This window comes from Pelodiscus sinensis, chromosome 6, assembly GCF_049634645.1.
Source record: "Pelodiscus sinensis isolate JC-2024 chromosome 6, ASM4963464v1, whole genome shotgun sequence".
Lineage (NCBI taxonomy): Eukaryota > Metazoa > Chordata > Testudines > Trionychidae > Pelodiscus > Pelodiscus sinensis.
Genome location: NC_134716.1, coordinates 40,920,780 through 40,947,121, shown reverse-complemented (window position 1 = coordinate 40,947,121; position 26,342 = coordinate 40,920,780). Strand labels below are relative to the sequence as shown.

Below are 26,342 nucleotides of genomic sequence, written 5' to 3'. Positions count from 1 at the left end.
CTCTTCCAAAAGGGGAGGTTTTTCCCATATTTGGCCCCATATAGACAGGCCAAAGTTTGGAAAAGCCTCTTCCGAAAAAAGAATCAGAAAAAGGTACGCAAATTGCAGAGCGCATTTCGAACCTTTTTCCAGAAAAGAAGTGTAGTGTAGACATAGCCCTAAAGTGCCGTAGGTAGAAGGAGGGAGGTAGACTGGGCATCCTTCAAGACAATTTTACATTATATGTAATCGACAGCAAGAGACTAGAAATATAAAATGACAAAAGACCAAAAATGTAACTGAACTGCATGTCAATGTAACTAGGATTTTTTTCAGGACACACTCAGAAGATGTATTAAATAATTTACTATGTAAATTACATAGTGTGCTTATTTATTAACAGTCCTAGAGAGGTTTATATAATTGCATTAGAAATTTACTTTGTGGTTTTTAAATGTGCATACACACAATCCATTCTGTATTCTACAGGGAAAGAGATGAAAACTCACCTACTATTTTGTCAGTATTTAATTCTTAAATACACCAGATTATTTTAACCCTAGATCAGCTAAATAGTCAGAAATCAGTATGTTAATGACATGACTTTAGAGCTGCTAAACTAGGCCAGCAACAGACTGTATTACAAGGAGATATTGATAGCAAGAGCTATAAACAACAATATATACTGATACACTAACTGTACCTTTTATTAAAGGAAGAATATTAGACCTGATCTTTAAAAATCTAAGAACTCTTAAGAGGATAATTTACCATCCTATTAATATTATAGCTCAAGTGATTCTGCAATTACATATTTCTGTCCCAGTGTGCCTGTATTATATGGATTTTGCTTTCTCCGGCTTTGGCTCCTTAGCTCCTAGTGAGAGCTGTAGCTCTGGAATGGCCGATTTCATGATTCTAATTCAGAGTTTCACTTTGGAATTTATCTGTAACAGCAATATTATGAAATGATCATGTCACAAGTAGGTTACACTTTGTGATGGTACAATAATCTCAGTGTGGCAGCATGCTTTTCAGAATGTTTCCAGCATATGCTAGTGCCCTCAGTAACTGGATAAAATCTAATCCAATTACAGGCAAAGATTTTTAAGAATACTTCTATTTTATTCAATTAAAATACAAATACATGTTTGTGCCCAAATCACTGTGGAAAAAAAAACATGGAAGATGATCATGAGGAACACACAGAGTGAAAGAAATTCACCACTCCCCCTCACAATGCCTGGACTTTGTGGGCCTGGTAAAAAATATACTGAAGTCAATGGAAGTCTTTCCACTGACTTCCATGGGCTTTGGATCAGGAGCTGTGTAAGGAATTAAGTAGGGATGGGATGGCATTTGCCTCTGTCACTTGCCTATGGACTGGAATAGAGTCCAGTGCCCCTATATATGCACTTGAGTCTATGCTGGGGTTTCAGGTTGCTGCATCTGGGTGTTTGTGGATCTTCTAGCCCCTACCCCATCTATCCCCCCACCAATCTCTCCTTCATATTTGCATCCAATCAAGAGTCTACTATGCAGTAGACCCACCCACAGTTTGCCCCTTTCTCCTCCCTGTATAGTCTCACCACAGGGACTAAGCCATACATCAGGCCTTCAGCCAGCTTTCTGCATGTGGCTGAGTTTAACCTAATGAAATTTCACATGATACCTAATCCATTAATTACTGCATACTCAAAATTCCCAGTGGCTAAATGTCCCTGTCATGAAATCCTTGCTCAATAAAAATTCCTTGTAAGTCATTGGGAGTCAAGAACTGTAGGAACTGTACCCACGTAAGAGATGGATGTGTGCAATAAAGCAACATTGGTGTCAAAACTTTTTCAGAAAGAGGGGAATGAATAGAAAATTAGGGCCTAATTCTCCTCTCACCGTCTTATCATTTGGTGAAGTTATGCCAGTGTAAACCTAGCATATCTGAATGGAGAACCAAGTCTGAAGTTTACATCCCATTATCTTATACTGTTACCTAACATACAGCAGGCTGTGGAGCATTTCAAAATATTTTCTCTTTTTTGACAATCTGAATGTATCACATTAAAATGCCTTCCTAGAATGTTCACTGCTTCCTCAGTTTCCACACTGAAACAATAGGAAAGCTACAGTAGTCTGGTTTTAAATTTATGTTTGCATCTTAAGGCCTGTCCATGTTTTGATCTTTAAAAAAAAGTCTAAATGTTTTCTGTGTTAAGTACATGCATTACTGTATGCTATGGACTCAGTGATGTGAAGTTATTTTTAAATCCCTCATCAATGCAAAATGCAACGTTACAGAGTAACACAGTGGTAATGGAAAAAGAGGTGGAAAGACAAATGATGATGCTGATAAAAAATGCAGAAAGGAAAAAAAATCAACTAATAGAAATCAAAATGTAAACAGCAACATACATGTTTAAGTTGGTCAAGTTTGCCACATATATTTACACATGGACTCTTTTCTCTGTCTTTCAAATGAAGTTCAGATGATGAGTCAAAATTGCTAAGTTATTGCTACAATGAAGTGATTTGATAATAAGGAAGAGGATAGAATGGTGGTAGTACATGGTATGAAAGGATTTTTTCCAGGAGAAGCAACCTACAGAATATTAAAAAACACCTGAAATTATCTTTCCTAGTATAACATAGAAATAATAATTATCTTGCATGAATGCAAAATAAATAGATGTATAAAATGTAGGCCATAGTAGGAGAGAATATCTCCCACCCTCCCCCTGCCATGCATACACATTGCAAATTCAGCAAAGGAATTAGATCAAACTGCATAAGGTAGGCCACAGACAAGAATTAATGTAAAGGCACATGGAATTGCATATGCTTTTAATTGAACATGTTTTTTCGTCTATTTATCTAGAGACAGAGAAAGAGAGGGAGAGAGAGAAAGAGAGGTTTCCATAAAGTTTCTGGCAAAAAGATCATGGTACCTGTTCACTAAATATACTGTAGGGACCAATACATCAGTGGCTGGGGGTAAGGGGAACACGATAGTCTTAGAGGCAGAAATATTTTCCAACTCTAACTTCTACAGCTCTATTATCCAAAATATGGATCTTTGAGTCCTTTCTCAGATAAAACATCTGTTTTTTTTCCAGTTAGAATAAGGGTGGGGAACCTTTTTTGAATTGGGGCCACTGACCCACAGAAAAATCAGTTGTGGGCCACAAATTTTAAAAAAGCAAAGAAAATTTTAAAAACCACCATAAAACCTCAATGGCGTGCCTCCTGACTGTGTCTAAAGACACTCCACACATTCCCCTCACACACTAGTCTAGAAGATTTTGTGGGCTTCAGCCGTACGGGAGATGGGGGGGCAGCAGGAAGGCTGGAGCATTAACATGGGCTCCCCAATACTTGAGTGGGTCCTGAGCTCAGGGGTCAGAGCCAGGCAAGGCAGGGGCTGCAGTTGGCCCCCAGACTTGATGTTCCCCACCCCTGAATTGGAAGATGGCCCACCTAAGCAGAGAATACAGAATCAGGCCCCAAGCAGGAGCACAATCCTCTACACTGGTCTCAACTGTAGTGGCTCACAATGGCTGAAGTTGAAAACCCTCTGGTACCTACTTGTCAAAGCCCCATAAAAAATAAGGGTATTATCATGGTACAATACTTGCTTACAACTAGGGGGAAATGAGTGTCGCTCTGCATTCACAAGCAGACACAGCATTGCATCCTTTTTAGCTACCTTACAGAAAAGGAGCACGTGCACAAGGAGCTTACATGCATATTACCCAGTCCTCCTTTTACTCTATCAGAATGCACTATTTCCATTTCAAAAAAGTGAAGAAAACAAAATGGTCAAATTTTTGATTGGGGAAAGAGTGACCCATCAAAATGTTCTTGTTCATGAATAATGAATAGGACGAACAGGTAGAGGTGAACATGAGAGAATAAAGAGGTCCCTATTAATTTATTCTCTAGAAGAGATGTGGGATATGTGTAGTGTAGCAATTGTTTACAGATCTGTAAAAAAAAAATCTGTAAAAGAGAAAGATAAAGTGGCAGCTACATTGATACCTCTCCCAAGAAAAATCTGACAGAGAAGAATTTTCTGCTAACACATTGGCCTTCTACCAAAATCAGCACCAATCTGTGCGCTATACTCCTTTATTATCTAACTTATTCCCAGGAAACTGTACCAAGGGCAATTAAGATGTATAATCTAAATGGCTTCAAAATTATATCTTTGGGAAGTCAAGTCTAAATTAAATCATACCAGGCTTTTAGGCTTCCAACGATCACATTTTCCTACCGAGCAAGTGCCTTTCAATGCAGAGAACTTCTCCTATTACAGATCGTTCACAATCTTTCCTTAAGCAAAACCTCCTTTCCTATTTGGTGTTCTTCGCAGAGCGAAATTAAAAAAAAATACTGGCTACTGTTGAGGCTTGCAAAAGAGATGCTGCAAGGAAAATGTGAGCATCATTTCTGCAAGCCTTAGAGGCAAGCAACACAAAATGCAAAGGATTCTCTCTTGTATCTACATACTGTGGAGATTCTCTGTCCCTTTATACATACACACTCTCTCTCTGGCTTTCTCTCCTAGGCAGATTGATGTACACACATAGAAAATACAATGATTAGTTATGTAAATTAGCTGGTACACACATGTACTAGCTGTGGATACACCGAAAGAGAGAATATCCATACACGAGCTGGATGCAGTATCATAATGGAAATGACATAAAATTAAAGCGATAAAAGGGATCTCCTCGTTTGTGCCCAGCCGCTGCTCTACTCACATGTCGGTGATGTTCTCCCGCTCGGCGCTTCTCTCCAAGACCGGGAAGGACACGATGCCCGGCGCGGGCTCGATGCACCAGATCCGCGAGGCGCTGCATGTGCAAGGCGCGGGGCAGGCGAGCAAAGCCCTCCAGGAGCCCAGCACCAGGCAGCAGACGCTCCAGAGCCGGGCCAGGCCGGGCCCCTGCCACCTCCTCCGCCAGGACACCATGCTGGCCCCGATCAATCCAGCGCTGCCCGCTGCCCCGACGGCCTCCTCCCGCGACCGTGCGCGGAGCCCCCTGGGCGCTTCACAGCGGCTGCGACTCGGGCATCCTGCTGCGGGCGGGCTCGGTGCCGGCCCCGGCTGGGCTCACATGGGCGCGCCGGGCCGGGCGGGAGCGACGCCTCCGCTCCCCGCGGGCTCCCCGGGGCCGCTCGGGGCGAGCGCTGGAGGCGGCGGAGCTGGAGGAGAGAGAGACGCGGGTGAGAGCGGAGCCGGTCCCGGCCCAGCCTGGCCCCCGGCCCGCCCGGGGTCCCCACAGCCTCGGTGGGGGGCAGGGAGAGAAGCCGCCGGGGAGCCCCCGCGGGCACTAGCACCTGCCCCGGGAGCCGAGCGCGGGCCCCTGGCGGGCACCCGGGGCAGGGACCGTCCCCTCCCGCCCTGGCAGCTGCGCCTGCGGCGGGGCCGCGGCAGCTCCTCGGCTCCCGAGGATGCTGCAAAGCGCCGGGCGGAGCGGGGAGGGCAGGGGAGCCGGTCACCCGCAGCCCCCGGGCTGGACACTGCAGGGGGCGGAGGGCGGAGGCTCCTACCTGCGGGGGCGCTGCCTGCTCCGGCCGCTGCTGCCGGGGGCAGAGGAGTCAGCGCGCTGCTGCTGCGGGGGGATCGGGGCTCCCGGCTCTGCCCTTTAAGCACCGTCTCCAGCTGATAATAAAGCAACCCAGGCTCCTGCTCTAGCCCAAGCTGAGGAGCTGCTGGCAAAGTGACGTGGGGCTGACGCAGAGAGGGGCAGAAACTCCACAAAATGAGCCTGGAATTAAAAAAAAAAAAAAAAAAAGACAAAAGCAAGCAGGGGCGAGGGAGGGCTGGAGGGAGGGTGCCGAGAAGGAGATGCCAATAGGCAGCCAGGAGCCTACACACATACAAACAATCACACACGCACAAGAGAGAGGTGAACCATCAGCATGGGCCCTCCTCTGGACCCTCCGTCTTCTCCGTGTAGGAAGCCAAAGCTTCCTTCTCCAACCCCAGACACGCATCTTTCCCATCCCCAGAAAGACACAGACGTGATGTGCATGGGAAAGGGAGCGCGTTTCGCCACAACCTAAGGCAGCCGGTTGCGTGTGGCTTGTTCTAATATGAACATCATGGCTTTCTGCATAGATCGCTCTGTACGGGCTTTCTGTGCCCGGCTCACTGACATACCTAGTGACATGCCCCTTCTCGACTGCTCAGCTGGCTGGTTTCTTCCCTTGCTTTTTTTGGATGCAGTTATCCCGGCCCGGTGTCTCGGACCTTCCGTGCGCTTACATTGCGTAATAGTGACTGGAGACATACACCGCTTTTGCCACGAGCCCTTTAATCCTCGGCGGGGATCACTATTAGGCTAATTCGCCTTATAGATTTGCACGCCTCCGCTGGGGCATATAATACACAAACATATGCGAAGAGAAAAACGGTTATTGAAAAGAATATGATCTTTCATGCTCGCATAATAAAATGCAATCGCTTTAAGAACTCAGGTATGTGATGAATGAGCGACATTAAAATGCCTTGTCTGGGAATTTGCCTTTTCATTAGTGGCTCTATAGGATTTTTTTTTCCGCAGTAATTTGAAAGAAACAGGAAAATCCACCGCAGTGCTTCAGACTTCAGGGAGCTCTGGCGCCACCGCGTGTTTACAACCTGAACACCACCACAAGCAAAAGAGAATGCGCCAGCAGGCAGTGTATGCAGTACACTGCCCATCTTACCGTGTACATCCTTTCCTCCTTCTTCTGGGCTGCACTACTCAAGGAAATCCACCGTAATAGTGATGGTCTTAGAGGGAATTCAGAATTGTGCTATCTGTTGTATTAGTGTTTTACTCTAATGCCAAAAGGGAAATGGGAATTAGATGTAAATTAGATCTTTTCTAATTTACGTGAGCAAATTGATGTGTGGACACAAATTAGATCTCCTACAGGTAAATAAGCATGTAACAGGTGTGCACACCACTATCTGATTTGCACATATAAACTAAGTGAAATAGCACACACCTACTTTAAATATCTGGTTCAATATGACTAATCTTGTTGCCTTGTCTTCTTCATCACAGATCGCCTTTGACCAAGCTCCATTGAACAACAGTGGAAAACACCAGTGCATTCACTGCATCACCTTTAATTAAATTTCTCCTAAGTAGGCCTCCAAGCAGTTTGGTCTAGAAATGGTAGCTTTTACAAAGCTTGCGTTGAAGGCTCTATCTCATCTTAATTTTATATTAACCAACTGAGGATTTTTATATAATTAGTTCAGAACTTCACTGTAGAATTAAAAAGGCAGATAGGTTGAAGTGATGTTCTAGAAGTGTGTATCAAGCGGTGATCACAATGTTTTGAAAGCACTCAGGTGTTACCTTGACATAGCACTTTTACTAATTGCATGAGCACTCAACTCTTGTGTAAGTCTGCTCAGGCTTCAAAAAACATTGAATTCTCACTGGGCACTCGAAGATTTGGCACTTCCAGACAAAATCCCTATTATCTTATAAGCATAGCCACAGCCATCCTAGTAATATTATACCTCTCTTCTAATGGAATGACTGAAGATAAGAAACATAGGCATACAGTGGAATCCGGATTATCCGACACCTGGTAATCTGACACTCCGCTTTATCTGACCCTGCAGCTTTGTCCCCAGAAGCTTCAGGGTCGGATACAGTCCGGACTGGGAGAACGGCCCCGCTTGCTGCCCTGTCACTCTCTTTGAGCAGCTGCTGCAGCTCCTGCCAGAGACAACGAGGCAGGAGCGCATCAGCTGTCCTGTTGCTCTCTAGGAGCAGCTGATGCGGCTCCTGCCAGGGAAGAAGCGCCCCGGCAGGAGCCGCATCAGGTCGGTCCCATTTAGGTTGGATGATAAGGACTCTACTGTATTTGGAAATATTGCCAACAATGTCTTTGGGTTAAATTAAATATATTTTGCATGTGCGTAAATGTTATTAAATTGTTATCCAGATATAAATCTACTATCAAGAGTACATTCCCCTTCTTTCCTATGTCATGGCAAAATGCATGCAGCCAAACAGCATCATAAAAGAAGCAGGATACCTGTCAGGGAGCCATGCCAGTAAATCTTGACTGCTACAGTAATTATCTTTAAAAGGGGAAACAGTCATCCTAACTTCAAACCAATCTAATTTCATTATTTGAGAGAGTTACTGGTCAAGTGGATGGATAGAGGGGAAGATGTAGATGCAATATATCTTGATTTGGATTTTGACAAAGGGCCCCACAACAGTCTCATAAGCAAACTAGGGAACTATGGTCTAGATTAAAGTACTATATAGTAGATACATAGCTGGTTGACAGACCATACTTTAAAAGCAGTTATCAGTAATTCACTGTCACATTGGGAGGATGTATCCAATGGGGGGTCTCAGACATCGGTCTGGGATAATACAACACTATTCAATATTTTAATTAATAATTTGGATACTGGAGTGGGGAATATGCTTATAACATTTTCAGATGACACCAAGCAGGGAGAGGTCATAAACAAGAGGGTTCAAATGACTTTGACATGGGAGAATTGGTCTGAAATCAGTAAGATGTAATTCAATAAATACAACTGCAAAATCCTTCACTAAGGAAAGAAAAATCAAATGAAGAAATTCAAAATGGGGAATAATTGGTAAGATGGTCATACAAAGAAAAGGATGCAGGAATTATAGTAGGTTACAAATTGCGTATCATCATCAATGTGATGCAGTTTAAAAAGGGTAATATTCTGACATGTATTAACAGGAATGTTGTATATAAAACATGAAAGGTAATTGTCCCACTCTACTCAGCACTGATGAGGCAGAAGCTGGAATACCACGTCCAATTCTAGATGCCACATATCTAAGTAAGATGTGGACAAACTGGAGAGAGTCTAGAGGAGATCAACAGAAATGTTAAGATTTAGAAAACCTGACTTAGAAGGAAATGTTAAAACAAGTGGGCATGGTAAGTCTTGCTAAAAGAAGATGGTGGAGGGTGGAGGGCACTGGTAATAGTCTTCTTATATATATATGTGTGTGTGTGTGTTAAAGGCTGTTAGAAAGCGAAGTATGATACATTGTTCCCCATGTCCACTCAAGGTAGCATAAGAAGTAATGAGTTTATTCTGCAGCAAGGGAGATTGAGGTTAGATGCTAGGAGCAATAACCTCCAACTATAAGGGTAGTTAAGCACTGGAATGGGCTTCTATCATTTGAGGTTTTTAAGAACAAGTGGGGCAATCACTTGTCAGGATTAGTGTATCTTTCTTTAGTCTGGCCATAGCGTAGGGGACTGGACTTGATGACTCAAGCCAGCAGTGGATATAGAGCAGGGCGAGTGGGGCGGCTGCCCTGGGTCCTGCGCTTCAATAGGCCCTGTGCACATGCCCCATGCACGCTACTTCCGGTTGGCTGCTGCAGAAGCGCATGCACGAAATTGTGCCATCTCAAGCCCCGCGGCGCTGCCCTGGGCCTCGCAAAATTATCACCCTGACTCAAGCTCCCTCCAAGCCCTACGTTTCTAGGATTCCTCTGCTTAGTGACAATTATCTTGGTACTACAGGACTAAGAATGTTAAGAAGCGGGTATTTGACTTAATCGTGTAGTGGATACAATTTGTATCCACTACACAATTTGTTGATAAGGGGCCCTGTTGAGGCTCTACAGTTTAAATGTAGTAGGAGCCCTGCACACAGGCATCCTGGCTCCTACTACATTTAAACTGCAGAGTCACAGCAGGGGTATGTCCCTGGCCTGGCGTGAGACAGAACTGAGTAGTCCTGGCTCCCACAGGGTCCCGGACCACTACACCTCTGCCTCTCCTGCCCATTCCCCCTGCACTGTGCAGTTGGTGCTGGCTCCTGCTCCCCCCACTTGCTGCCTCTGATACAGAGGCAGCAAGGGTGGGAGGAAGTAAGTAGTCGAGTAGTGATTTGACTAGTCACTTACATCCCTATACAGGACCAAATAAATTTTTAGCTGTCCCTGATTTCTTATTTTCTGCAAAGACGACATTTGTTGTGCCTAATACTTCTCTCACATTAATTGTATGTATGTCTAATTCTACCAATTCACACCAGTGTAAATAATAAGAATACTTTCATGAGTCCTTTTTTTTAAAATCCCGATGTATATGGGGGAGAGAAATTATTTATTATTTGTGTATTACCATAGTGCCTAAGAGCATGGACTAGGCCCTCTTATACTATGCGTTATACAAATACAGGATGAAAAGATGGTCTCTGCCCCCCCAAAAAATGTAATCTCAAATCCACACTGGCAGAAAAAAATGGTGTAAGATATGCAATTCCAGCTATGTCTATTGCATAGCTAGAGTTGACATATCTTACGTCGATTTTCTGAGGTGGCTCCACACAGGAGGAGGTTGATACGGTGAATGAAGATGCCCTTAGCATTTGATTTAGCATGTCTTTACTAGACCCACTAAATTGAACCCTGGAAGTCGATTGCCATAGCATCGATCCTCCAGTAATTGGAGATGTGGGCTTAGTATAAGACAAGAGACAACAGATAGATACCTAGACAGACAAGGGAGTACGAAGAAGCAATAATACACTATGGATCACCTTGGTATGCGATGGTCTCTCTATATCAATATTAATGGAACAGTTATTAAAGTATTGTAGAAGTAACCAAAATAAGGATATATATGGCTGAAACGGATACTTTTTTAGCATGATTAAGGAGGAATAAAGCACCTTAGCTGAATATTAAGAAGAAAGGATCATTCTGCCACCTTGATGATCCATTCAACATAGCTTGTGGCTCAGAGATTGGTACACTCACCTGTACCAGTTGCCTCCCTCCCTTCATTTCCAGTTGTGGTTTGATCATGGCATTGCTAATATCCCTTTTTTTGAATAAAGAACAGCTAGACTTCAGTGGAGAAGACTAAATGGCATTGATGATGTTAATTCTAGGTCTATAAAAGATTATTGGTTTATATTGGTGCTTAGTTTTTGCCTTAAAAACACATGCTCATTTATGTAGCAACACAGTCTTCTCTGGTATTTCAAGTGCAGGGTGGAAACAGCAGCTAATTTCTCTCCTAAGAGAATTTCGCTTAAGAGATAGCCTAAGAAAGGCAGGATCAAGGGATCAAGGAGAGGAAGGAATGAAAAGAAACAGAACTCCATCCACATCAACAAACTTCCTCCAGACCCAACAGTTTCCTAGTAATCTCATGGAGGCAAATTTGACTCTCCTGAGCATCAAGGTGGGAAACCTGCAGATTAGTGAAAGTGTGACTTTGGACCAGGAATTAAACAGCTATATAGAAGGGCACCACAGTACATCCATCTTGTTGCATTACAGGCAAAATCTAAATATAGTGAAAGGTTTAAAATATTTTCTTGAAATTACAGTCCTCGGAGATTTAGACTGATCACTATGATGTTAACTTGTGCCCCCACAAATAAATGATCTTTTCATTATAACATAATCATGGTAGAAAATATCAGAAGAAATTAAAATATACAACTATGAGAGCCTTCTTACAGTATTGAAAGATAATCTTCTTAAAAGAGCAACAGCCAAAATATTCACAGCTGGAGTGTCTGAAAAACTGTACTTTCCATTAAAGTCAATGAGAGTGGTAGGTTTTGGGCCCAACACAGGCTAATGGTTTAATTCCACACTCTGGGTCCTGTTATTTGAAATGATCCATTTATTTATGAGTTTGTCTAGCTATTTGATTGTTGCTGATTTTGCTGTATAATAGAAGCATTTTCTTCCTTGTTTCATCACATTCTTCTTCATGCTTATTTCCCTAGGAGTGAAGCTGACGCCTGCCCTCTTGTGCTCAAGAGAGTTAACACTCTTTAAAAAGTACTTTTTTTTTTATTTGGGAGGGAAGGAGGCTAGATTAGCTGTTGTCTTCTTCCTGTTATCCCAGAATAGACATTGTGCTCCTATTTAATAAAGAATGAAATTAGAATCTAAGGAAATCATGGTCAAAATTAATTGTGTATTGTATTTCTTGAACACTTCTTTTCAATACATTTAAATGTTCCTGAGTCCATGCCATAATATATTTTACATTCTCACCAGGCTTCAATGCAATGGAACTTCAGGGGAGGTCCCAATGATGTCCTGAAAGAGTGGCACATAATCTAGTCGCTTGGCCTTTAACCTGGTTCTGTCTGGTGAAGAGATGTACAGGCAGTCCCCGAGTTATGCGGATCCGACTTACGTCGGATCTGCAGTTACGAACAGGGCCCTCCCTCTCCCTGCTCTCCAGCAGACCAGGGAGAGGAAGCAAAGCGGCGGAACACGTGGGCAGCGGACAGCCCAGACGTGTCTGGGCTGTCAGCTGCCCGCGTGCTCCGCGGCTTTGCTCCGCTTTGCTCCCCGTCCCCCTGGTCTCCACGGGGAGCAAAGCGGAGCAAAGCCGCGGAGCACACGGGCAGCGGACAGCCCAGACGCGTCCGGGCTGTCCGTTGCCCGCGTGTTCCGCCGCTTTGCTCCCCGTCCCCCTGGTCTGCAGACCAGGGGGACGGGAAGCAAAGCAGAGCAAAGCCACGGAGCACGCAGGCAGCGGACAGCCCAGACGCGTCTGGGCTGTCCCGCTGCCCCCGTGCTCCGCGGCTTTGCTCCAGACGCCTGTGGTACAGCAGCTGGGGCGCTGCCGGTTGGTCCCGTAGCGCCACTCTGGGCGCTACTGGACCAACCCGGCAGCACCCCAGCTGCTCTGCCCCAGGCGTCCTGATTCAGCCACTGCTGGTCAGTTTCAGCAGCGGCTGAATCAGGACGCCTGGGGCAGAGCTGCTTGGGTGCTGCTGGGTTGGTCCAGTAGCGCCGAGGAGCGGCGGCGCTACTGGACCAACCCAGCAGCACCCCAGCTACTCTGCCTCAGGCGTCCCCAAGTCAGCCGCTGCTGAAACTGACCAGCGGCTGACTACAGGAATCCCCTGCCCCAGGCTTCCTGGAATCAGCCGCTGATCAGTTTCAGCAGCAGCTGACTTGGGGATGCCTGGGGTTCTTAAGTTGAATCTGTATGTAAGTCAGAACTGGCGTCCAGATTCAGCCGCTGTTGAAACTGATCAGTTTCAGCAACGGCTGAATCTGGACGCCAGTTCCGACTTACATACAGATTCAACTTAAGAACAAACCTACAGTCCCTATCTTGTACGTAACCCGGGGACTGCCTGTATTAGTCATAGGTTCCTAATAGCCTTCTATTATATTTGTTTGCAGTATGCTATAAGCACTGTTACTTCTCTTCAGCAGACATGCTGTACGGGACTTTTTTCTCTCTATACAAAAACCTAAACCTTTTGCCAGAGTTAAGGGAAGAGAGGAAGCACAGCTCTTCCTTCTTGTTTAAAGGAATAGGGAGAACACTTCTCTTCTCCAGTGTTTTGAACAATCTATTGTTTGTTACATATAAATTAGATAAAACTTAAAAAACAACAGTCTAGTAGCAATTTAAAGATTAACAAAATATGTAGATGGCATCATGAGCTTTCATGGGCACAGGCCACTTCTTAGATAGTTCATTTTTAGCTGAACTCTGGAAAACTTTAGATTTGCAGAACTGAATTTTGTGTCTACCAGTAAAGTATCAAGGAAAAAGAAATTCCACAAAATGTGGTCAACTTGCTTTAATGTTAATGTAGTGCTTATGCTATTGTTAATTGGTATATATTTCAATTGCATTCAAAATTATTATCAACTGTATAGTCTTGCCTACTTCATGGAAATCAATTCCCCCTTAGAGGATCCAATATGGAGCTGAGCTTTGTTCCTTCTTATGTATGTGCACGTGTGAGCATGCATACACAAACATTTCACTATAAAAGGTAGGCGAGTCTTTATATTTGAATTTGGAAATGTGGAAATTGCAAAAGAATTATTAAAAAGTTTGCAAACCTAATTGATTTTTTTCACTCACAGCTCCGGAATAGGCGTCTAAGGGATGTCATGAAATTCCTGTCACTGGACATTTTCAGGAACAGGTTGAAGAAACCTGTTAGGGATGATCTTGATTTATTGGTCCTGCCTCAATACTAGAGGCTAGACTAGATGACTCAAGGTCTCTTTGGGTATGTCTACACTACAGCGCTAATTCGAACTAACTTAGTTAATTAGTTAATTAATTAGTTAATTCGAACTAAGCTAATTCGAACTAACGGATCCAGACTAAAAAACTAGTTCGAATTAGCGTTTTGCTAATTCGAACTAGCATGTCCACATTAAGTGGACCCTGAACCGGGGTGGCCGGAATCAGTGCTGGCAGGGCATCAGATGAGGACTTAGAGCATGGAGCTGCTGCCTCAGGCTAGCCGAGGGCTGTGCTTAAAGGGACTCGACCCCCACCCCGGACAGACAGTTCTCAGGGGTGCCCCGCTTGCAAAGCAGTCCTGGCTTGGAGTGCCCTGAGTGCCCACACTGGGCACATCACAGCACTCGGCCATCAGACCGGCTGCACTTGCCGCAGGCTGCCATCTGGGGAGAAGGGGCAATTGGGGGGCTGCAGGAGAGCTTCCACCCCCAGAAGCCCGCAGAGCCAGCCCAGTCCTCCCCATCGGGGGCGCGTACCCCATTCCTCCCTCACTTCCTTCCACTTACCCTTCCCTAGCCCCCCTTCCTGATGTACAAAATAATGACAATGTGTGGTCAAAAATAGAATCTCTCTTTATTGAACAAAACTCGGGGAGACTGGGAAAAGGAGGTGGGAGAGGGGAAGAGAGAGGGTGGGAGAGGGGAGGGCAACTAAAATGATCAGAGGTTTGGAACAGGTCCCATATGAAGAGAGGCTAAAGAGACTGGCACTTTTCAGTTTAGAAAAGAGGAGACTGAGGGGGGATAGGATAGAGGTCTATAAAAGTATGAGTGGGGTGGAGAGGGTGCATCAAGAAAAGTTCTTCATTAGTTCCCATAATAGAAGGACTAGAGGACACCAAAGGAAAGGAATGGGTAGCAGGCTTCAAACTAGTAACAGAAAGTTGTTCTTCACAAAGCAAAGAGTCAATGTGTGGAACTCCTTGCTGCAGGAGGCTGTGAAGGCTAGAACTAGAACAGAGTTTAAAGAGAAGTGAGATAAAGTGATGGAGGTTGGGTCCATGGAGTGGTATTAGCCAGGGGGTAGAAGTGGTGTCCCTGCCCAAGGTTTGTGGAAGGCTGGAGAGGGATGGCACGAGACAAATGGCTTGGTCACTGTCTTCGGTCCATCCCCTCCAGGGTCCCTAGGGTTGGCCGCTGTTGGCAGACAGGCTACTGGGCTAGATGGACTTTGGTCTGACCCAGTACGGCCATTGTAAGCTCAGGGCTCAGGGTCGGGGGTCTCAGTGGACCACCTTGATTTTCATGCACACCTGCTCCTGGGTGGCCAGGCTGGCAGCTCTCCTGCCCTAGATGGCCACTTTCCTGTGCCTAGTGCGGAGGTCGTGAACAAGGTCCACTATGTCCACACTAAACCAGGCGGGTGCCTGCCTCTTGCGGTCCCGGGCAAGCTCCCAGGAGCCGCCAGCCTGGTCCTGGGAAGAAGGGGAGGACTGGGGGGCATTGGGTGGCTGGCTTGAGCCGTGCCAGGTGCAGGTTCTGCTAGCTGGGTGCTGGCAGGCTTGCACCTGGCACGGGCACTGTAGCCAGCCCGTGCCCCTTTAAGGGGGCCGGGGCCGGGAGGGGGGCAATAGAGTTTCCCGGGTGTTGGCCAGAGTGGCCACCAGGGAAAGCTGGGGAGGGCTAGCCTCCCACTAGTTCGAATTAAGGGGCTACACAGCCCTTAATTCGAACTAGTAAGTTCGAACTAGGCTTAGTCCTCGTACAATGAGGTATACCTAGTTCGAACTAAGCGCTCCGCTAGTTCGAATTAAGTTCGAACTAGCGGAGCGCTAGTGTAGTGCCTTTGTAGTGTAGACATACCCTTTCATTCCTACATTTCTCTCATTAAGCCAGGCTGAGCTAATGATGAGTAGAAATCTTCTTTGAAACAAAATTAGCGTCCAAAAATGGATCTTCAGTGCCTCTACCTAATAGAATCAGAAATCAACTGAAATGTATTCTAGCATCATCCCAGAACAACTATTTCCTTCCTGTGTATGTTGAAACTGCGTATTACAATGATGGACACCTGCTTGACAGAAACTGAGATGAGGTAATTTTTATTAAAACCCTGAGAAACCAGGAGCTAATAATGACTTTTTAATCCCTTATTCCCCTGAGTTATATCTGATCTAGTGATATAAAGATGGAAGATTCTATAGCTTATTGCTCAGGCAATGTGTCACCCAGCCAGCAGGAAGAGAGGTTTTTTCTGCATGCTTTTAGAAGAGAACCAAGGGGAGTAAGGGATACTCCTCGGGCAAAGATGATCTCCCAACAGAGAGGCTGTGAGAAGGACTGAGGAGGCTGTCCTGGCAGTGATATGGAAGAGGCTGGGTAAGGAGGCCAGGTGCAGCAGAAGACTATGGAGTATTACAAGGAAAGTTTTATGGAATATGTATGGGCAGAGTATGTTTTGGTTTAGAGGTGTGAATAGCCCCAGAAGTATCTCAAAAACAGATAAAACCTCCCTATCAGAGGGGCAGGGTGTTTTTTTTTTAAATGGGGGAGCTATGTCACAGGATCACAGCCTAAATAGATCCAGCCCCATTCTGCTGTAGCAGGAGAACATGGAGGGTATGTCTACACTAGGAAATAATTTCAAAATAAGTAAAATTGAAATAATAACTCCCAAAATAACAAAATCAAAACAGTGCATCACCACTACAGGGGAGCATTGAAATTGCTGAGAATTATTTCGAAATAGCATCCCCAGAAGTACTCCAGGGAGGGTACCAGGAAGGCAGACACAAAAATGGACACAGTGTGTTCTGATTGCTCTTGCAGACACCACAGTACTCAAAGCATGGAGGCAGAACTGCTGGAAAGCAGTGGTAGGCTCACGGGCTTCATGACACAGTTTGTCCTGACTGCACATATGTTGCTCCAGCAGGATGAGGACCTGCCCAAACCAGAGGACCTTTTCACCCAAATCCTGGCATTCCTGCTGCTGCAAATGCTCCTCAATCCCCTGGACACCATTGAACACTGCTTCTGGCAGAGGGAGACCAGTTCAGACTGCTGGGACTACATTGTCGTGCAGCGATGGGACAACCAGTAGTGGCTCCAGAACCTTCCTCGAGTTCTGGGAGTGGCTCGCCCCTGCCCTCAAGTGACAAGACACCTGACTACAATCTGCTATCCCATTGCAAAAGCACGTCGCCATCACCCTGTGGAAGCTCGCCATGCCAGACAGCTAACACTCCATCGAGAACCAATTTGGCATGAAGAAATCCCCAGTCAGGGTCTTGCTCCTGCAAGTAGCCAAGGCCATAAACCACGCGCTGCTACGGGGGTCATCAATGTTGACAGCATAATCAATGGCTTCCCCAAATGCAAGGGGGCCATAGACAGTGCCCACATCCCCTTTCTGGCCCCCAACCACCAGGCCTCAGACAACATAAACAGAAAATGGTGCTGCAGGCCCTCATGGGACACTTCACTGACATCAGTGTCGGCTGGTTGGGGAAGAAGTTTGATGCCCACAGCTTCTGGAACTCATGCCTGCTCCAGAAGATGCACCCTGGCACTTTCTTCCTCACCTGTACCATCTGCATCCTGGGCAACGGAGCCTACCCTGGATCCCCTAGCTTCCCTGGCTTATGAAGCCCTACCGGGGTAGCCTGGACACCACCAAGGAGCATTTCAGTGCCTGAGCAGGTGCCGCACGGTTGTGGAGTGTGTGTTTGGCTGGTTAAAAGGAGGTTCAGGAGTCTCCCTACCTATCTGGACCTCAGCAAGTGCAACATTCCCTTTGTGGTGGCAGCCTGCTGTGTGTGCTCTACAACCTCTGTAAGAGCAAAGGGGAGACTTTCCTCCCAGGGTGGGGAATAGAGGCTGAATGTCTGGCCAAGGCTGATAAGCAGCCAGACGCTGCTGCCATTCGATGAGCACATCAAGGGTCTGTGCTCATCTGGGGGCCTTGAGAGAGAGTTTCAGCCAAGACCTGTGGTGAGACTCTCCCCTGGGCCTCTCCACAAGTGGCCACCCATAGATTTATCAGCTCCCCCCAGCTGTCTCCATGGTGTGGAGGGAGAGGCAGGGGAGGCAGAGCTTCAGTGGTCTAGGGGAACTAACCCTGCTGCAGCTCCGCACTTTAAATGTAGTAAGAGCCCAATGGGCCTAAAGTGCAGAGCCTCAGCAGGAACCCTCCTCCCCTTATCCCCCTCTCCTATTGACTAATTGAGTAATTGATGGAAATTCCATTGACTACTCGATTAGTCAATGAACCGATAGTTAACATCCCTACTCCATGCACAAGGCCATGTGCTCTGTCACCGAGGTGAGGGAGGAGCACATGGCCTCTGTGATGGACCAGGCCAGGTCTGGGCACAGCTGAGGATGTCTGCTCAGGGCAAATTGCTCAAGCTTGGGGCTCCTTACAGCCCCACACTGGAGACCTTCCCAAACAGGCCACAAACCAGCGCTCCAGCTGCCTCTCTGGCCAGCCTGAGCAAAACCCCTCTAAGACCCAAGCTCCCTCTATGCTGCAATCAGCCCCAAGCCTAACACACAGGTGAGGGGTTATAGAACCCAATCTCACCTACCCTGAACGGATTCTTCCGGTCCCAAGAAACCAACCACAGCTCCCAGTCAATTTAAACTCTGGATCTTGCCCACAAGATCACGCTGGGACAATCCTTTAGAATCTAAAATCTAAAGGTTTATTCATAAAAAAAAAGAAAAGCATGAGAGTAAGGTTGTTTAAGGAGAATACATTACATGCATTGAATCACCCAGTTCTGGATGCAGGCTCTTAGCAGAGATGTTATAAACTGCTATCTTAAAAGTCTCTAGTGTACATCCTATGTCAGGATGGGTCCATGGTTCTTTCCGGCTCGCTGTTCCTCGCAAGGCTGCATCTGGAATCAGTAGCTGAAGACAAGATGGAGATTGCCATATGGCACTTATATACCTCTCCTGGCATCTTCCTGGCCAGAGCAGGTCACATGGACCCCTTTGTATAGACTTTGGGGCAAACATCCCCACCTCCCACCCCCTATGGGTGCAACAGTGATCTTTAAAATCCAATAACGTGACAGCCTCATTCTGGCATGGCAGCTTGTTCCAGATGGCCTTTTGCTGCTCCCAGTCAGCCCGGCATTCCTCCCCAGTCAGCGGCCCTCTCCCAGTGATCCTTGTCAAGCCCCCAGATGAGGGACTGGAGGCAGGCCATCTGCTCATGCATGAAGTCTTCCCAGGTTCATTTCCTCTGGCAGATCCCACAGAGTTGGGAAGATGGCCTGGGAGGTGGTGAATGCACCAAGCTCACAGCTGGCCCAGCAATGAAGAAAAGTTACAAGGACAGTCATCCCAAGAGACACTATGTATGAAGCCTCAACCCTAATCTCTGAACCGACACTGAAGGTCTCGGTTCAGATGATGGCGATGTGCTTTAAGCAAGGCCATCTATGGCCTAGACAGTGGGCACCTTCCTGCAGAGGCATGAACATCCCAAAAGAGCATTGCTACACCTACAGCCCAGGAACAAACAGGCATTGGAAGGTACTCACCAGGGCAAGAACTTACAGGTAAGAGATGAGATGGGGCAGCTCGACTTCCATCTGTGTCCCGCACACACCAGGCCTGGCACTGGCATCATCCTGCAGAGAACTTCTGTCCCTGCCCAGTGGAGGGAGGGACTGTGTCAGGGGAGGGGTGTGTGACTGGCAGATGCCACTTGCCAGAAAGAGTGCTCCTGGGGTCCCCTCTTCTTCCTCCGCCTGGCAGGTTCCCATGCACGGAATCAGTCGCCTCCGCATCACTGTGCTTGACCTGGAGCGAAAGCTGTCCAAGTGCAGGCATGACTCTGTGCCATGTATGGCACTGCTGTGTGGTTCCATGACCCCAGACGGTGTGGCTATGAGAAGCCCCTGGAGGCCAATTATTTCGAATGAGCAGCACCAGATTGTCCACACTAATGCTATTTTGAAATAACAATAGCATTATTCCCCAAGGAAAGCAGGAGTACAGATTTCAAAATAACCAGCCCATTATTTCAAAATAACGAGCTGGGTGGTATGAATGCTCCACTTCTTATTTTGAAATAAGGGGGGTTATTCCAAAATAACTCCCTAGTGTAGATTAGGGTTAAGAGGATAGGAGAAAGCACATGGAAGCTATAAAAAGGCAGGAGGAGAAACCCAGTGAGTCAAATCTGCCTGGGTAAGTTAGGAGAGACTGATTAAGTGAGAGCAGCCTGGGTCCTTTAAGAAAAGTCTGGAAGTCAGTTCTGGGGGAAGCTGCAGATTACAGAAAGGTTTTTGCACTTTGCTGTGCACTACAATTTATATCCCTTTAGTTCAGTCTGCAAGCCAGTGGAGATGCACCCCCAGAGAATGTGGTTTCCTTGCTTTTCCAGTGTCCAGTCAAGACAAAAACATGGATGGGAGTCAGCTGACTGAAGTTCAGTGTGGACAATGGAGAGCTGATGCTGGTGGATGGCTTGGAAGCTTTGCAGGATATGGTAGAGTTAATATTTGATCCCTCTACGTGAGTGTGTGTCAATGAAGTTCACAATCTGTGCAGTCTTTAGGAACCTCAAAGGCTCCTAGACTCCACTCTCAGTCTCCCATAGTGCAGTATAAAGCTGCCTACTTATTAAGTGGTGCTTGCTTTATGGAGTATTTTTACATATGTGCTCTGTAGGCTGAAGTAGTTGTTGATTTGTTTCAGGGTGTATTTCAAGATATTAATTTTTATATATAAAGTATTCATATTAATGGTTTGGGTTCTGAATCTGAAGTCCATACGGGGTTCTTATAATACTAACTGCATCTTACTTTATGTGGTGAACGAGAGGGCATTTCACTACTAGGAGTTATGCATTCTGTAATATATTTTGTACCTCTCCTTCATACAAATTGTGAGCATAGCGCAAGTGTTGAAGCATTCATTTTCAATTTTTTTCAGCTGCTTTTCCCTTCTCTGGATTTTTTTATGGTAGGGATTAATTTGTTTGGACATGTTAAAATTCTGTGATGGATCATTTTATCACATGATTGATTCAATCACACCAAATTCTGTCGATCTAATGTGCTAACAGAAATGTTTGCCAGAGTGCAATATTGTTCATTGGTATGCTGTATCCTATCAAGAACCATCAAGAAGGTACAAATGGAAAATATTTTTTACAGTGTGTGGCTAGTAAAAAGGATATAGATAATATCTTCATTTGTACTTAAAAACAATGAGTCCTGTGGCACCTTGCATCTGACAAAGTGATTTTGACCCACAAAAGGTGATGCCCAAATAAATCTGTTAGGGTATGTCTACACTAGCTCGTTAGTTCGAGCTAGGTAGGCAAATGAGGGCAACCAGAGTTGCAAATGAAGCCAGGGATTTAAATATCCCGGGCTTCATTTGCATGTTCCTGGGTGCCGTCATTTCTAAATTCCCCTTAGTCCAAACTCCACGCCCGCGGCTACACGCGGCACAGAGTAGGTAGTTCGAATTAAAGATCCTAATTGATCCTCGTGAAATGAGGAGTAATGGTAGTTCGAATGGTAGTAGACATACCCTTAGTCTTTAAGGTGCCATACGACTCCTCATTATTTTTTCAGATACAGACTAGCATGGCCACTCCCTAAGACATCTTTTTTCTTAACACTTCCAAAACTTAAACTGAAATCTGCGTTCCAATCATAGACTTTTCTGCAAGTCTATACACTGGATTCAAAGATTTGAAGGGTGGGCATATATTCCAAGAACAGTGCATGAACATGATGATATGAAGTAGCTAAAATGTCAACAAACTTACTTTATTTTTCACTAAAATCTTCATTGATCTAGCCAACCAAATCAAATTAATCAACTGGTAAAGTTACCTTCCTTTGACTTCCTGCACTGGCAGAGGATAGGCAAGGCTTTGGATGGAAATAGAAAGTTACATGTAGTGTCTTTTCTCTATTCAGATATTCACAAGTGGAAATTTCATTTGTAGTCAGCAAACTAAACATAACTTTCTGGAGTTTCTTTGTTTAGGCTACAAAGAGAATATGGAGGTTTATGCAATATTATACCTGTCAACTTACCGCAGCTGAGAACCAGTTTTCAGTTGCCTTGAGAAGGACAGGATATTAGCAACTCCAAGTATCATGCAGGCTCATCCGTATCTCACAAGTAAAGTTATTGTTCAAGACACAAAGGTATCCTGTAATTTAAGCCTAAATACTGTGTGATAAAGCATGGAAATGGACTTTGATAAATAAGGCCCAGATAGAATTTAAAAGGTGCGTTAAAAGATAAGCAATATTTTTACTTGACCAATAGAAAATTTACATCTGAAGCATTGCTATAATAGAAAGCCAAAAGAGATCTTTAATGTGTTTCATCAGAATCTAGTTTTTAAAAATATTAAGACAGCAGAAGAGGCAAGCTGAGAGAGCAAATTAACTTGATCACCTGACCATGGGGCAGCTAAAATTTCATATTTAGTTGTCTGACAAGAAAATGTGATTTTTGCTAATTGTTGTGGCCTCTCATTCTCAATGAAATTTTCTTCTGGGTTTGTCTAAATTAGTGTTGCTATAGGGTATGAACAGAATAATTGGACTACTGTGACATGGTTGCTTAGCTTTGTGTGTGTGTGTGTGTGTGAATGCTCATGTGCACCTGACTCACTTGCTACAATAGACATAGTTTGTCCTTTCTATCAAATACATTAAAATGCCTTTATTGGCATTACCACCATTCTTTCATTGTGAGTGAGAACCGACACTGTCTGACTACCTAACACTGAGGTAGCCTGGGATATACTTCTCCTGGCAAGAAGTACCTTACTCCATTGATTTCAATATGTCTGAAAGAGTAATGCACAACTTCACATGAGTAAGGGTATCATAATCTAGCCTAATATAATTTAATTTCTGTTAAAATTGTAGTACTTAAACCAGATAGCTCATCACTAATATTATTGTTCATCCATGAGGAAACTGACATGCAGAAGAGCCTAGTTCTCCCCTATATCTTGCTGAAACTGTGCATGTTGGTCCCCCAGTTTGACTAAAGAGAAAATATCCTACTGAGGATGGAAAGCATCCATTCATAGGTCATTCCTTCCTATCTGCATTGCATCTTTGTAAAAGACTCCCATTTACCACTGCAGTACAAGACAATGAGAACAGTGTTCACCCCAAGAGTAATATATCCTGGCCAGCAACCTCATGGTTAACAGGTTAAAAGCTTTGTTAAACATAGATGTGCATTGCCATTGATTGTGGAGTTGATAGTATTTAAGTGCACTTTTAGAAGCAGTCACTGATGTAACGCACACTGTTTTTCCTCCTCATTTAATACCCTATAAAGTGATCTAGCAGATTGCCAATTTATTAACTGTTATAATGAGCCAATTCTAGGCCAATACGTGGGATCAAAAGCATTGAAACTATGTGGAAATTAATTGTAGTAGTTTGTGGAATCTGGCTTCTTTATTCTGCCAATTTTGATCTTCTTGAGAATTTCCCTAATTTGGATTGCATGGCCCCTCAACCATGTTTTGAAAATAGGAATGCCAAATGATCACTTTAGATCTTGGTTCAAAGCTAGGCTCACTTTTCTGGGAACAAGATGCAGCCAAGTCTGAGCTAATCTCATGTGAATAGGAAGTGTTACTACCCTTAAAAAAATTAATACTGAGCTATCTAGAAATTTGGACCTTGACTATAAGGGTGATATGATTAGTGGGAGATGATTAATTACAAAGTGAAACCTCTTCTTGAAGTCTTGCTGTGATCTAAGTTTTTTTTTCCTTTTTCTTTTGTTTTTTTCACTGTACTATGTAGATTTGTATTGCTTGAAAATTCAATAAACACTTAATTTTAGAGATAAAACGGAGTGGAAATTAATGTAAAAAGTATTCTAACATATAGCACTGATCATATATAAATAATGGGACACTGGAATAGAACTGTGGTTCAGTTATCACTGCCAATAAGTAAGTATATAAATATCATTTGCTTACAATAAGATACATCTATTGGATTCTTCTTCCCGAGCACATTAACCCATATAGGCTGAGCTGACATATTTATGGAGTAAAGAGAATTAGTGTAATAGTTTTATTTGAAAAGACAATGGTCCTGATAGAACTTTATAAAAATATCTAAAACCTAGTCACACTAGAGCAGGAGTGGGCAATAATTTTTGGAGGGGTGGCACTTCAGGAATTTTGGTTCATGGTCCTGGGCCGGCTCTGGCCCCCCAGAAGATGTGGGGCCTCAGTAAGGGTGGGGCCTCAGGCAAAAAGGGGCAGTTCCCTCTAGGTGCCACAGGCCCCCAGTGGGAGGAAGAGACTTTGCGCACTCCCCCATTCCAAGCTATTCAGGGCCTGGGCATGGGAGACCACGCAAAGTCTCTCGCCCCCCCCCCCCCCCCTCCACTGCCCTGCCAGGGGCAGGCAATGCCTAGAGGGAACCATAAGTCGCTCTGAACAGTTGGCGGTTCCCTCTGGGCACCACATGCCCCTAGTGGGGAGAGGAGACTTCGCATACTCCCCCAGCTCCAGGCCAGTCAGGACCTGGAGATAGAGGACTATACAAAGTCATTTGCTGTTCTAAGTGCCTGGTGGCTCTCTCTAGGAGCCGTGTGCCCCTGGCTGGGGGAGAGAGTCACCAGGCACTTTGAACAGTGAATGACTTTGCACACTTCCTATCAGGACCTGAGGGTGGGGGAGCCGTGGGTCACATCTTGTCCACCGGTACACTAGAATTTTATTCATAGTTACCTAGAAATGCAAATTGTAAGACTACAAGTAAAAGAATTTTATGTTTCAGAAAATACACACTTTTGCAAGAAAAGCAGTGTCCATGAAGATATGTTCTGATTGTCTTTTAGTTGGGATTAACTTCCAGTTCTTAGATACCTGGAATGACTGAGTATTCTCAAAGATGTATGAAAATATTTATTAAAGATTAGAAAACCATAGAAAACCAATTTCAGTCACTTGTCAACTATTGATATGGTTTCTTCAACCTCTTCAACTATCATAATGATGTTGAATCCACCTCTTCAATAACTGTATATACATGTAATTGATTAAAATTATCAAACAACTTCATTGCAGGGGATGTAAGAATGATGGAGCATATCTTGAAGACTGTTGGGAAATTTCTGCTAACTGTGCAGAAATGACAAGAGGAAAGGGGGGTTTGTAAGATCAAGCAGGAAGAGAACTGAATACAGGGTTGATAAAAGTGACCATATTAGATATCCTTCTGCTGCTGCCAAAACACAAGTGAAGAAAGGAAAAATCTGAAATTGGAGACCATTTCTCAGAGGGTAATATATAAAAGATTATGGAAAAGTTTCCCCAAAAGAAAAGGTGGAAGTGCCAATACTTGGCACATTTCAAATTAGACTGGATAAAACATAAGAAAAATATACTGTTGGGAACAATGGTGCTTTGGCACAGAGATGACCTACATGTCCCAATATAGGGAACTCCTAATTTCTGTCATATCTATATTTGTGACAGACCCAGGGCAGCTGGCTACAATAGTTTGGTGAAGGGCAGACATGCCAGGAGTTGCTCTCTCCCACCCCACCCGCAAAAGCAACCTCCCGAGCTGCCATCTTCCCCACCACCACCCTACTGCCCTACATAGCAATCTACCACCCTGTGCTACCACAGCCCTCCCTCGCCCTCCGTCTCCCAGCTGCACTAGAGCAACTTACCTCTCCGCATGACTGCCACCCACACTCCCCATCTGCCATCTGCACAGCAATGTATCCTGCACCAGTTTTGGGTGCAGTGCCAGACAGGCTGTTTTTCTCCTTCACCTCCTGCTACACCTGTCACAGTTCCTTTATCTTGGCTCTGCATTGTAGGGTGTCTTGATCACACCCCCTCACACAAAGGGCTCAAGAAATGTGACCACATGTATCCCAGCTCCTACAGGTATCTCGCAGCTGTGATTGCACTGATTCCTCACCCCACACACAGATAAGATCCAAAAGCTCTCAGGTGCTCCAAGCAGGAGAGCATCTTGAATGATAGCCACCCCTGTTTCCCTGAGAAGAAGCCATAAGAATCACTTCGCAATGAGCCAAACATCAGGTAATGGATTTTAAAGTTCCCAGAGTTGGCAGATAGGAGAGGTGCATCTGTTTACCTGTTTACAAGGCTGCAGAGCAATGAAGTTCACAGTGCTGGTTAGAGTGGCTAATCAGGCATTGTGGGAAACATGCTGGAGTTCAATAAACTCAACAAAAAAACCTACTGTGTTATGCCCTGCATGATTGTTGACAGTAAAGGGAGAGGGGAGAGACTAACATTCCTTGTGGAGTTGGAAGTTTTTTGGCACCAAAACTAGGTGCTTG

General features: G+C 44.9%; 1 protein-coding gene across 6 annotated transcripts in view; it reads right to left on the bottom strand.

Annotated features, from left to right (window-relative positions):
- The window catches only part of NTRK2 (neurotrophic receptor tyrosine kinase 2), a 292,046-nt gene extending 285,617 nt beyond the window's left edge, over positions 1-6,429 (bottom strand). Inside the window, exons 1-3 of one of the 6 annotated variants that reach the window (XM_075931775.1) lie at positions 6,143-6,429; positions 5,530-5,747; positions 4,737-5,181 (exon numbers count right to left, since the gene is read on the bottom strand). In XM_075931775.1, coding sequence (XP_075787890.1) covers positions 4,737-4,948 — 212 coding nt within the window. In that variant the 5' untranslated portion in view covers positions 4,949-5,181; positions 5,530-5,747; positions 6,143-6,429. Of the gene's footprint in view, positions 1-4,736; positions 5,455-5,529; positions 5,748-6,142 lie in introns of those variants that run through there. The other 5 variants (XM_075931774.1, XM_075931776.1, XM_075931777.1 and 2 more) reach the window with 5 other exon arrangements.
- Positions 6,430-26,342: the final 19,913 nt, after the last annotated feature.